General features: G+C 39.0%; 1 protein-coding gene across 4 annotated transcripts in view; it reads right to left on the bottom strand.

Moving 5' to 3' along the window:
* The window catches only part of hivep1 (HIVEP zinc finger 1), a 62,800-nt gene that overhangs the window by 11,685 nt on the left and 37,274 nt on the right, over positions 1 to 13,841 (bottom strand). For 2 of the 4 annotated variants that reach the window (XM_082186156.1, XM_082186157.1), the window contains exon 3: positions 1,908 to 1,961. In XM_082186156.1, the coding sequence (XP_082042282.1) occupies positions 1,908 to 1,961 (54 nt within the window). Of the gene's footprint in view, positions 1 to 1,907; positions 1,962 to 13,363; positions 13,530 to 13,841 lie in introns of those variants that run through there. The other 2 variants (XM_082186158.1, XM_082186155.1) reach the window with 2 other exon arrangements.

The following is a 13,841-nucleotide window of genomic DNA, read 5'->3' as shown; positions in this document are numbered from 1 at the left end:
AAACTTGTTCACAATTACGCACTAATGGGCAGAGTTTACCGCATTTGCTGTGTTTGGATTCCCTGTGGTTTTAAAGTTATACTGAAGGCTCTTTGTGTGCCTGGCGCCAAGTAGTTACAAAACACATAACCAAGCCTGAACATCTGTGGCAACCCTGCATTTATTAGGGTTTCCCTTCTTTACTTTGCTTGGCATGGTTGGTGGAGAGAAGTGGTTAGCATTAGAACTACAAAGTCATCAATTCCTGGATGTCTTAGAAAATCCCCAGAAATTCAAATAACCTGTTAGGATTTCACCAAGACTTCAATCTAACTTTTTTCTTGTTTATACCTTAATAAGACAACTTCCCTACATGTTTCTAGAGAACGTAGAAAGAGGATATGAGGACATCTCTGAGCTCTGAGCTAATTAACCGCTTTTAACAGATTCAGGATTAACACGGAGATGACTGCCTGTTGTATTTTGAGAAGGGATTTATGTATTATTGAACCAGTTGCATTCTGATGTAACCCATCCCAACATGAAAAATAAGGCCAGGATAAACCTAATTATTAATAACCTCATATTTAAAATGCTACGATGGTAGATGAATATGGTCATATTATTTTTACATGATAACAAAGGATTCATTTAATTTACATTGTACAATGTGCTTCAAAAAAATTCCATAACAGTACCATGGTGCCATATTTTCATAAAAACTAAGACTACAACAGCTCATACACTTTTTTTTATTTTACTTTTTGCTTTTAAATAATCTATAAATCTTTCCCATTCCAGCCTATTATGCATCAGCTCTGCTGTTTTTGCCATGTATGCTAGTGAAACGCAGCTTTGAAATGGCTGCTCCACATATTTTCTGGTTAAACCAAAGACATGTTAACTGCCATGGTGTAAAGTGTGACTGGTACATTCACAGAGTGCATGCACAGCAGAGCTAAATGTGGTGGCCGTAGGTGAAAGCCAGCAGAGGTGCTGGAACTTCAGGAAACCCCCAGAACATCCAAAGCACCATTGAAAGCAACATGCTGGCAGACCAGATAACCTCAGTACAGATACAGTCCGGAACAAGCAAAGGGTGTGGAAGAACATTTAAATGTTGAGAAGCAGAATAAAAGTATGAAAACATATTCAGAAATTTGCCCTGGATTCCACACAGAAAAGCATTGTCACGGTTCGCAGGTTTGCCTGTTCATGTTTGTGTGTACTGTCCTGGTCTGATTGCCTATCAGCGTCGCTTAGTTACCAACTGCGCTCACGAGCTATCAGATCAGCCGCAGGTGTGGTTCGTTTATGTGTCCAATAAGTAGTCTTGTGTTTGTCGTGTTCATCGTCAGATCGTTCTGGAGGTTCACGTTTTGTCTCCTTGCCCTGTCAGTGGTGCCCTGTCACCAGTTCCTGTGTTACCTGTTCCTGTGTTACCTGTTCCTGTGTTACCTGTTCCTGTGTTACCTGTTCCTGTGTTACCTGCCTGCTCTAGTTTTGGACTGATCTACTCTGTTCACGATTGGTTGATTTCTACGCGGATCATCGGACTTCAGCCCATTGCAGTCTCCTCGCTGCCAAGACCTGAACTCCGACCTGCACCTCTGCATCAGTCCATCCAGCCTTGATCTTTTCTCTGTTTACTTAATAAACTGCCTTTTCATTCGCAACTGGATCTTGTGTTTCTCTCCTGTGACAAGCATCTACCTTGAAAACTTAATGAGCAGAGCGATTCAACTGCGGCACAAAGACCCTGCAATTTCTCTTTAAAGCAACAGACGTGCTCGTACCTCTCTGAGAGAATGAAATGGCTTAGGTACTGGATGTTCTGGTATTGAGGAGGGGGCGGAGAGAAAAGCTTCCTGTGGACGTTATTTGAAAGGAACAGTCACAGAAATGTTATTTTATATGATGAATCTTACCTTTGTGTCCAACTTTAGGGTCTTTGAGCTCCTTCTGTGCTTCCTCTATTTTATCTGAAACAGAAAAAGAGATTTCCATTTTAGCCACATTGCCATCCGATATTGGATAATAGTAATAAACATAAATTATGGTACAATTCAGGCCAGAGTGAAGTAGCATTTCAAAATACAGCTTTAAAAAAACAAAGAACGTCAAAGTCAAATGTACAATAAGTAATTTTTTTATCCAAATATTACCAATACTAGAGACAGTGGTTACAATATCAACCAATATTTGAATTTTTGATCGACACTAAAAAAATTATATCAAGGCTTAATTATATAACAGTATTACAGTTGTTAGAGGTGGATATTGATGTATCCCTGAATCAATAACATTATAGAATACAATAATAATAGTATAATATGTAATATTAAATATGTTGTGTGAATATATAATATAATAATATAATATAATAATATTGGTCTGCAAAAAAAACTATCTTTCCTTCTCACATCTTACAGGTACAGCAGACATTTAATATTTCATAGCATCTGCTCTGTGTGTGGGAGGGATATGCACACTGAAAATATACCCAATTTTAGAATGCAATTACTGATTATTATATAAGACAAGACAGGACAGTGTGTACTGAGTGTGTGTTTGTATGTATGCATGTACATGTGCTGTAAGGGGAATGAGAAGCAGTCATCTCCTTTCACTACCTTAAGTCACATAGCCATGACATACACAAATACAAAAAAAGCATTTAAAAGCAGAACAGATTGGTGTGGTGTGTTTCAACCACATAACCCCATTACAAAGCATGAGCAAACACCGGTTTGCTTTGAAAACAATGCGTCGCTGTGAAGCAAGAACCGGAGCGGTTTCGGAAAGAATCCTTGCTTGATGTTTGGAAAATGCCCTGGCCACTAAGAGACTCCCAGACGCTGCTTTGGATCACTGTAATGGGAATGACACTCTTCTCTGCATGAGGAACAGGGTGGAGTTGCGAGGGGGTGCCCACTGACCAAGGTTTCAGCATGTTATGTCATGATGAGTGGGCTGAAGGCACACCCTTGATTAACTCCCCCACCCCTCTCTTTCTCTCTATGTTATATAACCCACTATATATTTATATATATAACCCAATATTCGCCAATCTTTCCCTTCAACCCACATCCAGCATCACTTACCACACAAAACCAAAACATTTATTTTTTCGTTAACTGTTACTGTATGTAAGTGTGCATGCTAACATTGAGCATGCAAGTATAATTCAGGGGAAAAAACATGTCTCTGAGCCCGGGTTGACAAAAAAGACTTTAATCTTAACTAATAGCTGTAAAATCGGAACCTGTGCAATACAAAAGTTACAAAAATGGAGAAACTTTGGATGAATCTACAAACAATGAGTCATTCCTGTTATGCAGTACATTTCCATGTCCCCATTACAGATGCCTGAAAATATTATATAAAATATCATTAAATACTAATATAAATTATTAAAATGTTTCAAGATGGAAATCATATAATTCAGTTTCTTGTATCACAGTAACACTTATGAATTTTATATCACTTCATTAAGAACTATTATGAGTTAAATTACTATAAAGAAATATTCTTTGCGGTCAAAAGTGACCGAAGAGCACCAGAGGGTTTAACAAAAAACACTCAGTATCACTAAGGTCAGCATGATTGGAGTGTCCGTGAGAGCCTAAACTTGCTCCATATCTCTGGAGGGCTCATCTAAACCCTAAAAATGGAAACTCTAGTGTCTTCCATTGCATCACATCACTCTTCACTCGTTCTCGTAATACGTAACCCCCTCAAGCAGCACTGCATCACAGTCATCACCAATTATAACACCATCCCATTCTGCACCTTCATCTAGGGGATTTCTGGATGCTGAGTCACCACAGACATTTATAGGTTGAACCGCTTGGTCTAACCACACATTCAGATTTATCCTACCCTCATCCGTTTGGAGCAATAAATGGAGCATATGGACATCAGTACATGAGGGATCAGATAACAACGGTTACTTAATGAACCGCAAATAGGACCCCCCTCCACCCAACCCTGTCCCCGAATTCTTCGGGTTAGATGATGTTCGAGAACTCCACCATGGATGGAAGAACTCAAAGCCTTTGAACAAGAAATCAAAATCAGAATATTTTGGTTGAAGCCAAAGAGAGTGGTTGCAGGTGCTGTTTCCTCAACTGTGGACTGAGCGAATGCAAAGCGGCCTCAAACACAAGAGCACTGTTGAGCCGAGTGACTTCTTTGCATACTTTAGGAAAATCATTACCAGAGATAATTATGCTTGGTTTCAACTGCTACATGAGATTAACACCGTGTCCAAACCAGGAAAGGTTTCCAGTCACAAGTAACTTGTCTGCCCACGCTGAAAAAGCATGTATTGTATTGAAATCAAGCAACTGATAAATTGTCATGTTACTTGTCACTTTTAGCAGTCACAGATGCCTAGGACAAAACAGATTCAGTGAAAGAGAAGCTTATCACCTCATGCCTGGTTACACAGAAAAAAAAATTGCAAAAAATGTACCTTGTCACTGAGGCAATAGCGGACAACATTGTACCTTATCTAGCCCTTAGAAGAGACATATTAGAACCTTAGAGTAGTAATATTTACCCTTAAAGGGACAAAATGTCGCTTCAAACTCATAATGCTGGGTTCAGACTACACAATACTTGTATCTATTACGATAGTCACGGTGTTAAGATTCTGCAATTTTGACTCCTAAATTCTTGTCGTGTCGTCGACAAAAAACAAGTCAGACTACACGTTGCTTCCCGACAAATTATCGCTTGCCATCTTTAATGACATGAGAACTATCGACTGACAGATGTGAGCATAAACAAACAATGGCTACCGAAGTACTATCCAGTGGTCAATGGCTATCCAGTGTTTTGCACTGGATGTCTTGTCGTCAGAACCCCCCCCATCGCAGACGCAGTTGGTTGTCATCAACTTTAACACACTAGATGAGATAAAACGATCGTTTCTTGCGTTCCGACGCCCCTTGTTGTTTACGAATCCCCATGACACCCTACATCAAACAGATCGTGCCAAAAATCGTGTAGTCTGAACTGTGCATAAGACTTTTGGTTAATCTTCAAAACACAAATTAAGATATTTTTTTGAAACATGAGAGGTTTCTATCCCTCCACTGAAAGTCCAGGTGAACAAAATTTAAAAGTTATAAAAAAGGCCATAAGAAAAAATCCATGAATTGAGCAGTTTAATCCAAGTCTTGTGAAGAGATACAATTGCTTTATATGATGATCCGATTTATTTTAGGGGTACAAAGTTGTCCCTTTAAGGGTACTACCCCAGTGATGAGCTGTTAGGGAACTGTTGACCTGATTTCAACAAGTACAACATGTTCCTAGATCAATGTCTTTGTTGATCCTGGAACACTATTCCAATCATCCAATCAGATTTGAGGGACAAGTTTACAGTTTATGTCAAGTTTAGACTTACAACCAGGGTTTAAGGATAGCTTATGGGGAGTGTTAGGTTTAAGGGTAGGGCTAGGATTAGAACTAAAATTTCAAACAAAATATGTTGATCCAGGAACATGTCTTACTTGGCAAAAATCACGATTACCGAGCTGTTTTTGCACATTTAGTTCTGAAACGGCTAGAAAATGTTTCAGGTGTAGGGCTCTATATTTGCGTTTCTAGTTTCAAAAGACATGTTTTCACCTACATCACAAATGCACAGTCTGATGACCTGACAGGGAAGGAACCTCATGACAAAATTAAGAGTGAAAGAAGAACAGAAACACTTCAGAAAGTTGCTAGTCATGAACACAATGCAAAGAATCTCCTCTAGAGATTTTCTCTTCCTCTTTTCCTCTATGATGGCATTTTCAAATCATGAGTCTGTAGATATGGTGGATCTACTGTAATGTTTCGAGAGGAACTCCTTGAACTGTAGACCAATTGCTATTGCTATTAAATGGCATGAGGATCAATTGCTATTCATTGCAGTTGACACAGTAGATGGGCAGCAGTTGGTCATCTCTCTCTCTTTCTCAAAACTTCTCCAGATATTTATCTCTCCCACATACATTCTTTCCCCCAAAACACAAGATTTTCCTTCCAAAACAGCAACCACACCAAACCTAAACCTCAGATTCAGTGGAACACTTAGCAAGGCGATTTGGAAAACAGAGTTGCTGCACAAAGGTGGCAAATGAGGACAATAATACGCGCTGAAATTTCCCCTGTTTAATGCTGCCATGACAACCAGAGATTCTGAAGTGGCTTTCTTCAATAAACGAACATGCACTGGTCATCTCGACTGGTCCATGAGACTTCATTAGATGCTAGCGCATGTGCGCTAACGACATAGAGGCTAATGGAAATTTAATGTGATCAGAGATCTGGTTTTAATGGCCGTGGCAGTAAGAGCAGCATGTGGGTATAAATATCACATGAGTGGGTGGTGCTTATTCACAAACAGATTTTAAATGAGAGCTGGACTGAGTGTACCTGTCCTAAAGAGCAGGGTCATTAGAAAAATAGTCAGCCACAGAGTGTCCGAAAGCAGTTTGATGCATATTGCACACAGAAATGGCAAGAGCAGGCAAAATCAGCTAGTTCCAATCTGACTGGGTAGCTTTAAGTACAGTGCTATGCATAAGTTTAGACACCCATGCTAAAGTTGACTAAAAAGAGGAATAAAAAATCATCTTTTGGAAATTGAACTTAATGCCTTAATTAAAAAAAATTAGGAAAAATCCAACCTTTAAGGACACCAATTTTCTTTGTGAATGAATAATGTATCGCAAATAAATAAATTTACGCCTTTGGAATTAAAATAGCCCCACATCATCACATAGCCTTCACCATACCTAGAGATTGGCATGGTTTTATTTCAGTTAGCCTAATAGCTGGTTTGATTTGCATTGAGAGATGATCTTATGGAAAGTACTCCATGCCAGAAAATTGAAAAGTTTTAAATTGGTGTCCTTAAAGGTTGGACTTTTCCTAATTTTTTTAATTAAGGCATTAAGTTCAATTTCCAAAAGATGATTTTTTATTCCTCTTTTTAGTCAACTTTAGCATGGGTGTCTAAACTTATGCATAGCACTGTAAATTGCACATATGCCTATATGTACTAATTTATTACACATTTATTAAACAGTGTGTGTATTTATATAATAAAGTAAAAATCTGAGACAGAAAAATAAAATCTCTACTGCTAAGTTCTGTATATGGAGGGAAATCGATAATAAATGTACCTAATTTTATCTAATCTACAATGACAAAACAGACAGAATTGTTTACAGCATCCAGCTCTGCAGTGTGTAGCATGTAAATCATCAGAAGCTGGCTGTGTAACACCGCTGTTAGTTTTCCACACCACGTGTTTTGACAAATAACAGAGTAGGTGTCAAAAGGTTAAAGTCATTTGCCTGATAGCACTGGACTTGTTATGGCATACAGAGGTTGAGTGCCCGCAAACCAGCCGGGCTCACACACACAAACACACACTAAAGAAAAAAGCCCAGCATACAATGCCTGCATCTATTAAGAGTGGATCACTAAATCAGAATGACTTGTCCACACACTTAACTGAGCATTTGTACGTCTGCCCCAGATGTGATCAAATCAGACAGCATCACTGCTGCCTGTCAATCTGTGGGATTCACATGACGAAAGCATATTATGCAACCTATGTGTCCTGCCATGCATGAAGTAACACACTGCCACAGAAAGAACAGAAGAAACATGCCATTCAGGAGGAAATATCTGCAAGAATCAAGAGAACTATAGCACTTCCTTTGCATGCAGTTTATCTGGCCCCTTTGCGCACACATACTTTAGAAACTAATATCCGAGCATGCAAGGACTCGACGCACACACTTCCATGGAATTTACTCCAGGATTCTCCCGAATCCAGCACTGCTGTTCCCAATCCCACACTGTTCCACTGGGAGAGATGGAGCCAAAATCCTCAGTTGATTGCTCAAGGATTTCCACAAACCGCACTGGATCAGCTTTACGATTTACACCCTAATATTTTGCCACAGGACTGAAATAACATCCGCCTAGAACATTTGTTAGTAATTTGTCATGTCAAATATACTTGTTAAGAAATTGCACTCGGAAAAGCCTTTTGATTGCATGTACAGTAACCTTTTGCTCTCTGACCTTTCAGCATTTACAAGGGTCATGTCACATTTTTATATGTTTTTTTCCCCTCAGTAAGGGGAAAGTGATACTTTTATTCAGCAAAGACACATTAAATTGTTTAAAAGTGACATTTATCATGTTATAAAATATACTGTTCTTTTGAACTTTCTATTCATCAAAGAATCCTGAAAAATGTATCAGGGTTTCCACAATATAATATTTAACAGCACAACTGTTTACAACACTGATAACAATACGAATGTTTCTTGAGCAGCAAATATGCATATTAGAATGATTTCTGAAGGATCACGTGACACTGAAGACTGGAGTAATGATGCTGAAAATTCAGCTTTGCATTATAAAAAAAATTAATTTAAAATAAAAAAACTATTTTTTACAATATATTCAAACAGAAAACAGTTATTTCAAATTGCAATAGTATTTCACAGTATTACTATTTTTGTCGTATTTTTAATGTACTCTTTTAATCTTCCCGTACTACCTTACAGTGACTGGATGGTAATGCTTTTTGGACTGGCAGGGAACTTTTGAGTTCTGAAAGTTTTCATAGTACACACAACTCTGATATTTATAAAGAATTTGCCAGGAAAAAAATTATTTCTTATGATATGACCACTTTAAATAAAAACTTGAAAGTGAAACAAAGCAAAGATTAGAAGCAGTAGATTGACCAGAGAACACGAGGAACCCCGAGGGACAATACACAACACTGTTTTTATCCAGTGTATAGACGATCCTCTTCTAGAGAAAAGACCATCACAGCAGTTCACAGGGTTCCCAAGGTTTCCTTACAGGAAACTCTGATGAGCCTGAAGCCACCAATCAGCATCCATGAGACAAACAAGGGAGCCGCTTACCAGAAGCAGAGTCAGTAACCTTCCCCTCCTCATTACTGTCAGAGCCCACACACACTCCGACACAAACACATATAAACACATCTCAGACTGCATTACACAACACTCTATCTTCATAAGCTGCATCATCAAACTTCCTCTTTTCTTTCACCCGAAATGAGTTTCCTGACTCCCCAGTCGAGAGTCTAGAAGAAACCAACGGGAGTGAGAGCGAGACATGAGTTCTGCAGAGCTCATCTCCACAAAACGCTCAAACAGCACACACAAACATCTCCTGAAAACTGGGAGAGTTCTGACGAGGCTCCGAAAACGCCCTTCAGGATTCATCTTTCTGGGTGTTTGTTGGCTGAGAACAGCAGCACTTTTAGGAACGTCTGGAGAGTTTTTGTTAGATGTTTCTGGAGTCAGTGGCAGAGAACAGAGCATTACTGATAAGGCGCACTACTGCGAGCCCGAGGCCACTCTTAATAATGCATGAAAATAAAGAGACGGCTGGAATCACAAAGAATGAGAGCGACGTGAAGAGAAATGGTTTCAAATGCTGAGATGTACATGAGCTTCCTACATTTGGTTACACTTTATTTTAAGGTGATGCAGTTAATGTACTTACTCAAATAAGTACTGAGTAATATTATTTAACTACATGTACTTACTATAGAGTTACGGTTAGGGTTTGGTTTGGTTTAGGGTTAGTAATTATGCATAATATCCTGTTATCACTATAATAAGTACATGTAGCAACGTGTAACTACGTCACCTTAAAATAAAGTGTTACCCTACATTTTTTTAACCTTATAAATCAATGAATATTCACAAATGATGGAGTTTGAAAAGGATGAATAGAAGTTGAGAAAATTACTACAGAAAATTAATCGTCAATAAAAATCACACTTATAATGGAAGTCTATTGGATAAGACAAGTTTAAAATCATATGCACTACTGCACAAATGTTTGGTGGCGGCACTTTTATGGATGCAAAATAAGATGAATCTACTCTCCAGAGATTTCACACCACACTTCTGGATCATGACCTCCGCGTCCCACCCACACACACCGCTCGCATCTGTTACTGATATCCTGTGCACACAGCAATGCACACACTCGTGTGCATCAATTCACACTTCTTATCCGCAAAGAATGCTTTCAAATCAGAACCATTTGTTGTCAACTCCTCTCTCTCTCACACACACACACACACACAAGCACACACGTGTGCCGCGAGACTGCCCCCGCAGGAAGTGGTGGGTGGATGCAGCAGTAGACGGAGCTGATAGTGAAGTCTGCGTGGGCAAGCTGGTGAAACATTGATCCAGAGCATCTTTAGGACAAACATACACCTCCTAGACAACAGTTATATTTATATTTCCATACCGCAAACACACTGAGAGAGACCATCAGACATTTAGCACATCGTACCTTTTTACATTCTGAAGAAAATATGAATGGTGTTTGCCTGTGCAATCTCACGGCCACATTGCTAGGGTTTTGCGAATGGTTGTCAGGGTGTTGCTATGTGGTTTTTAGGTTGTTCTGGGTGATTATCATGGTGGTGCTATGTGGTTGATAGGGTGTTCTGGGTGGCGTAGCTGTGTGGTCGCTAGGATACTCTAGATGGTTGTCAGGGTGTTGTTTCTGTGGCTGCTGAGTGTTCTGGATTGTTGCCGTGGCCTAATGCTTAGAGAGTCAGACTGGTAACCCGAAAGTTGTGGGTTCGAGTCTCAATACTGGCAGGAAATGACTGAGGCGCCCTTGAGCAAGGCACCAAACCTAGATGCTAGATGCTTATCAGGGTGTTGCCTAGTTGTTTTTTTTAAGTGTTCTGGGTGGTTGTCAGCATTGCTATGCAGTTGCTGGGTGTTCTAGATGTTTTTCAGGGCATTACACTGCGGTTGCTAGGGTGATCTGAACAGTTGTCAGGGCGCTGCTACTTGGTTTTTAAAGTGTTCTGGGTGGTTGTCGGCATTGCAATGTGGTTGCTGGGGTGTTCTGAATGGTTGTCAGGGTACAGCTACATGGATTTTAGGGTGTTCTGGATGGTTGTCAGGGCGTTGCTATGTGGTCCATAGGGTGTTCTGAGTGGTTTTCACAGTACTGATATGTGGTTACTGGGTGTTCTGAGTGGTTTTCATAGTACTGATATGTGGTTACTGGGTGTTCTGAGTGGTTGTCATAGTACTGATATGTGGTTGCTGGGTGTTCTAGATGGTTGTCATGGTGTTGCTATTGGGTTCTAAATGGTTGTCAGGGCATTGCTATGCTGGTTACTAAAGTGTTTTGGATGGTTGTCAGGGGTGTTCCTTTGCAGTTGCTGGAGTTTTCTGGGTGGCTAATAATGCATTTGCAAACAAACAAGAAAACCTAACCGCTAACCGCACACTGAATTCAGTGCAGACTAATAAAACAAAAATAATTTAATTTAAATAAATAAACTGCATGGTGCAAAAAGTGCAAAGGGCACATGAATTAAAAGCAATAAGTTTCAGCACATTACAACAAACACTCAACCTTTACTTTGTAGATCACCAATTAGGAATAATCAGCTGGATTAAATTGCTAACTGCACCATACAGTTTACACAATTATTATTGCTAGACCTTTTTTTTTAGTCCGGACTGAATTCAGTGTGCGCCTGTGCAATCAGCAATTTTGTTATTAGTTTGCAATGACTTTTTTGTCTCGAAAAACACCTCTTTTTTTTATTTGTATTTTTTATCTGGAGCTAAAAAAAAATTCTAGTTTGGCTAATAATGGATAAAAGTTGAGTTACTCCTGCAGTTCATGCTGGGATCTTTCACACTCACTCGCTTCATTAAAGACCCTGCGTTCTCTCAATGAATGTTCCCGCTGGATCCAGCTGGGTGAGGTGATTCATCCGCACAGTCTCTCTCTCACACACACCTTATTCACAGGCTTAATTATTCATCAACCGCTGATCTACCTGGGACTAACACTTGTTGTATTCAATAATTAATGAACACTAATGCTAAACAGACTAACAAAGGGACTTGAGAGAATCCACATGGAAGAAGCGTTTCCCGTTGCAGTTCACCTGCACTCGGAGGTGGGAGTCACTTTTACGCATTGCACATCTTTTTTACACACACAGGCCGATCTTTAAACTCACTCTGTTTTCCTGTGGATTCGCTCAAGAGAGATTGAAGACAAACCAAAATGAGCTGCATGTCTCATATTGATGCTGCAATCTTAACAGCTGTTCTTGCAAAAGAAATCACGCCACTGAAAATAGGAAGGTTCGGCGACCGAGTATATGCCTTTGCGCAAAATAGCATGCTCCTATTTTTTTTTTACCTCCCATAAAGAGGAAATGAAACAAACCAAGTGCATCACAAACCTGACACCACAGCTCCCAAAACAGAGCACTGTATTTAAATAAAGAGTAGAGGGACAACACTGAACTTCAAGAATTAAAGTGAATAAAAAAATACGATCACACACACACAATATTGGCCATATTTCCAAACCATTTACTGCACCCAAACATTAACTTGGACATCTGCATTAGGAATATTCACCTGAAATTCAGCCAAACAAACAAACAAGTTTGGGTCATTTAGATATCTACTTTATAGTTTTTTTTTATTTAAAATGTAATAAAATAGTGAAGGATAAAAATGTTTCATTCAGAAAAATGTCACATTAACTGAAGTAAAATGGGTTGAGAAAGACATTTCATATTAAATTTAGATACACCAGGACACAAAACATGAGCATGTACGATCTCAAAGTTAACAAACTACAGTGATCAATTGCTGAGTCTCAGAATTTTTTGAGAATTGAAAAAGACATATACCAATTTACTATAACAAGACTGTTATAATTACAAACATTTGCCCAAAGAGTGTGACATTTTTTAATTTTTTTATTTCAGATGCAGAAGTTAAAGCTCAAGACTACGAGAATCTGCTTAAAACAGGGAAACACGAGTGTGAACTGACAATGACATGAAGCTTCCCCGACTCTAAAATTAGGCCATTTACCATCAAGCCATCATTTCAACATTTGTAACCATATATCTGCATAACAGATGAAAATGCAACAGGTTAAAACGTTAACAGTCATATCTTAGCTTGAGAGATATTATGATCCTATTTTAAAATCCTAGTGTTTATATTTTAATTAGGCCTTATTTCAATCAAATATTATAACTTTTATCTTCATTACATTCCTCAAATTGAAAACAGATCTGATAATCAGCCTTGAAAATATGATATTCACCGAAACACACCAAAAGTAAAACCAACATAAGTTCAGTATTATGAAATTAATAACATTTCCCATTTCAACAGTATTCAGATAAGATAAGAGATAAGAGACACATACTAAAACAGAAACTAAAATGCCTAAAAATATAACCCTGAAAAGAGAATGACTATATTTTCACAATAAAAAATATAAAAGATAGGCTAACCTGTTTTCTTCAGGCACAGCTGACATGTTTGAATCTGTGACACTTCTCTGAAGTGAGTTTTCATTTCCTCATTGTGTCAGGATAATATATTGCATCCAGAGTGATCTGGAACAGCGTGCAGATGTGTGTGTGTGTGTGTGTGTGTGTGTGTGTGTGTGTGTGTGTGTGTGTGTGTGTGTGTGTGTGTGTGTGTGTGTGTGTGTGTGTGTGTGTGTGTGTGTGTGTGTGTGTGTGTGTGTGTGTGTGTGTGTGTGTGTGTGTGTGTGTGTGTGTGTGTGTGTGTGTGTTTACAGCCGTCTGTCTGACTGAAAGCAGAATAGCTGTTCCCTGTCGCCTCCCATAACATCAGATTCTCTTATTGCACTTAACAGTGGACAATCCACGCAAACACACACAACACACACACAGACAGACATACACACGTCACCATTAAGCAAAGACTCTCCTGACTTGTGTTTGTCATTTTTATGCATTTATG

The sequence above is a fragment of the Leuciscus leuciscus genome (genome assembly GCF_965113295.1).
Source record: "Leuciscus leuciscus genome assembly, chromosome: 12".
Classification (NCBI taxonomy): Eukaryota; Metazoa; Chordata; class Actinopteri; order Cypriniformes; family Leuciscidae; genus Leuciscus; species Leuciscus leuciscus.
Note: the sequence above shows the minus strand (reverse complement) of the source record. Positions and strands in the feature narration are given on the sequence as shown.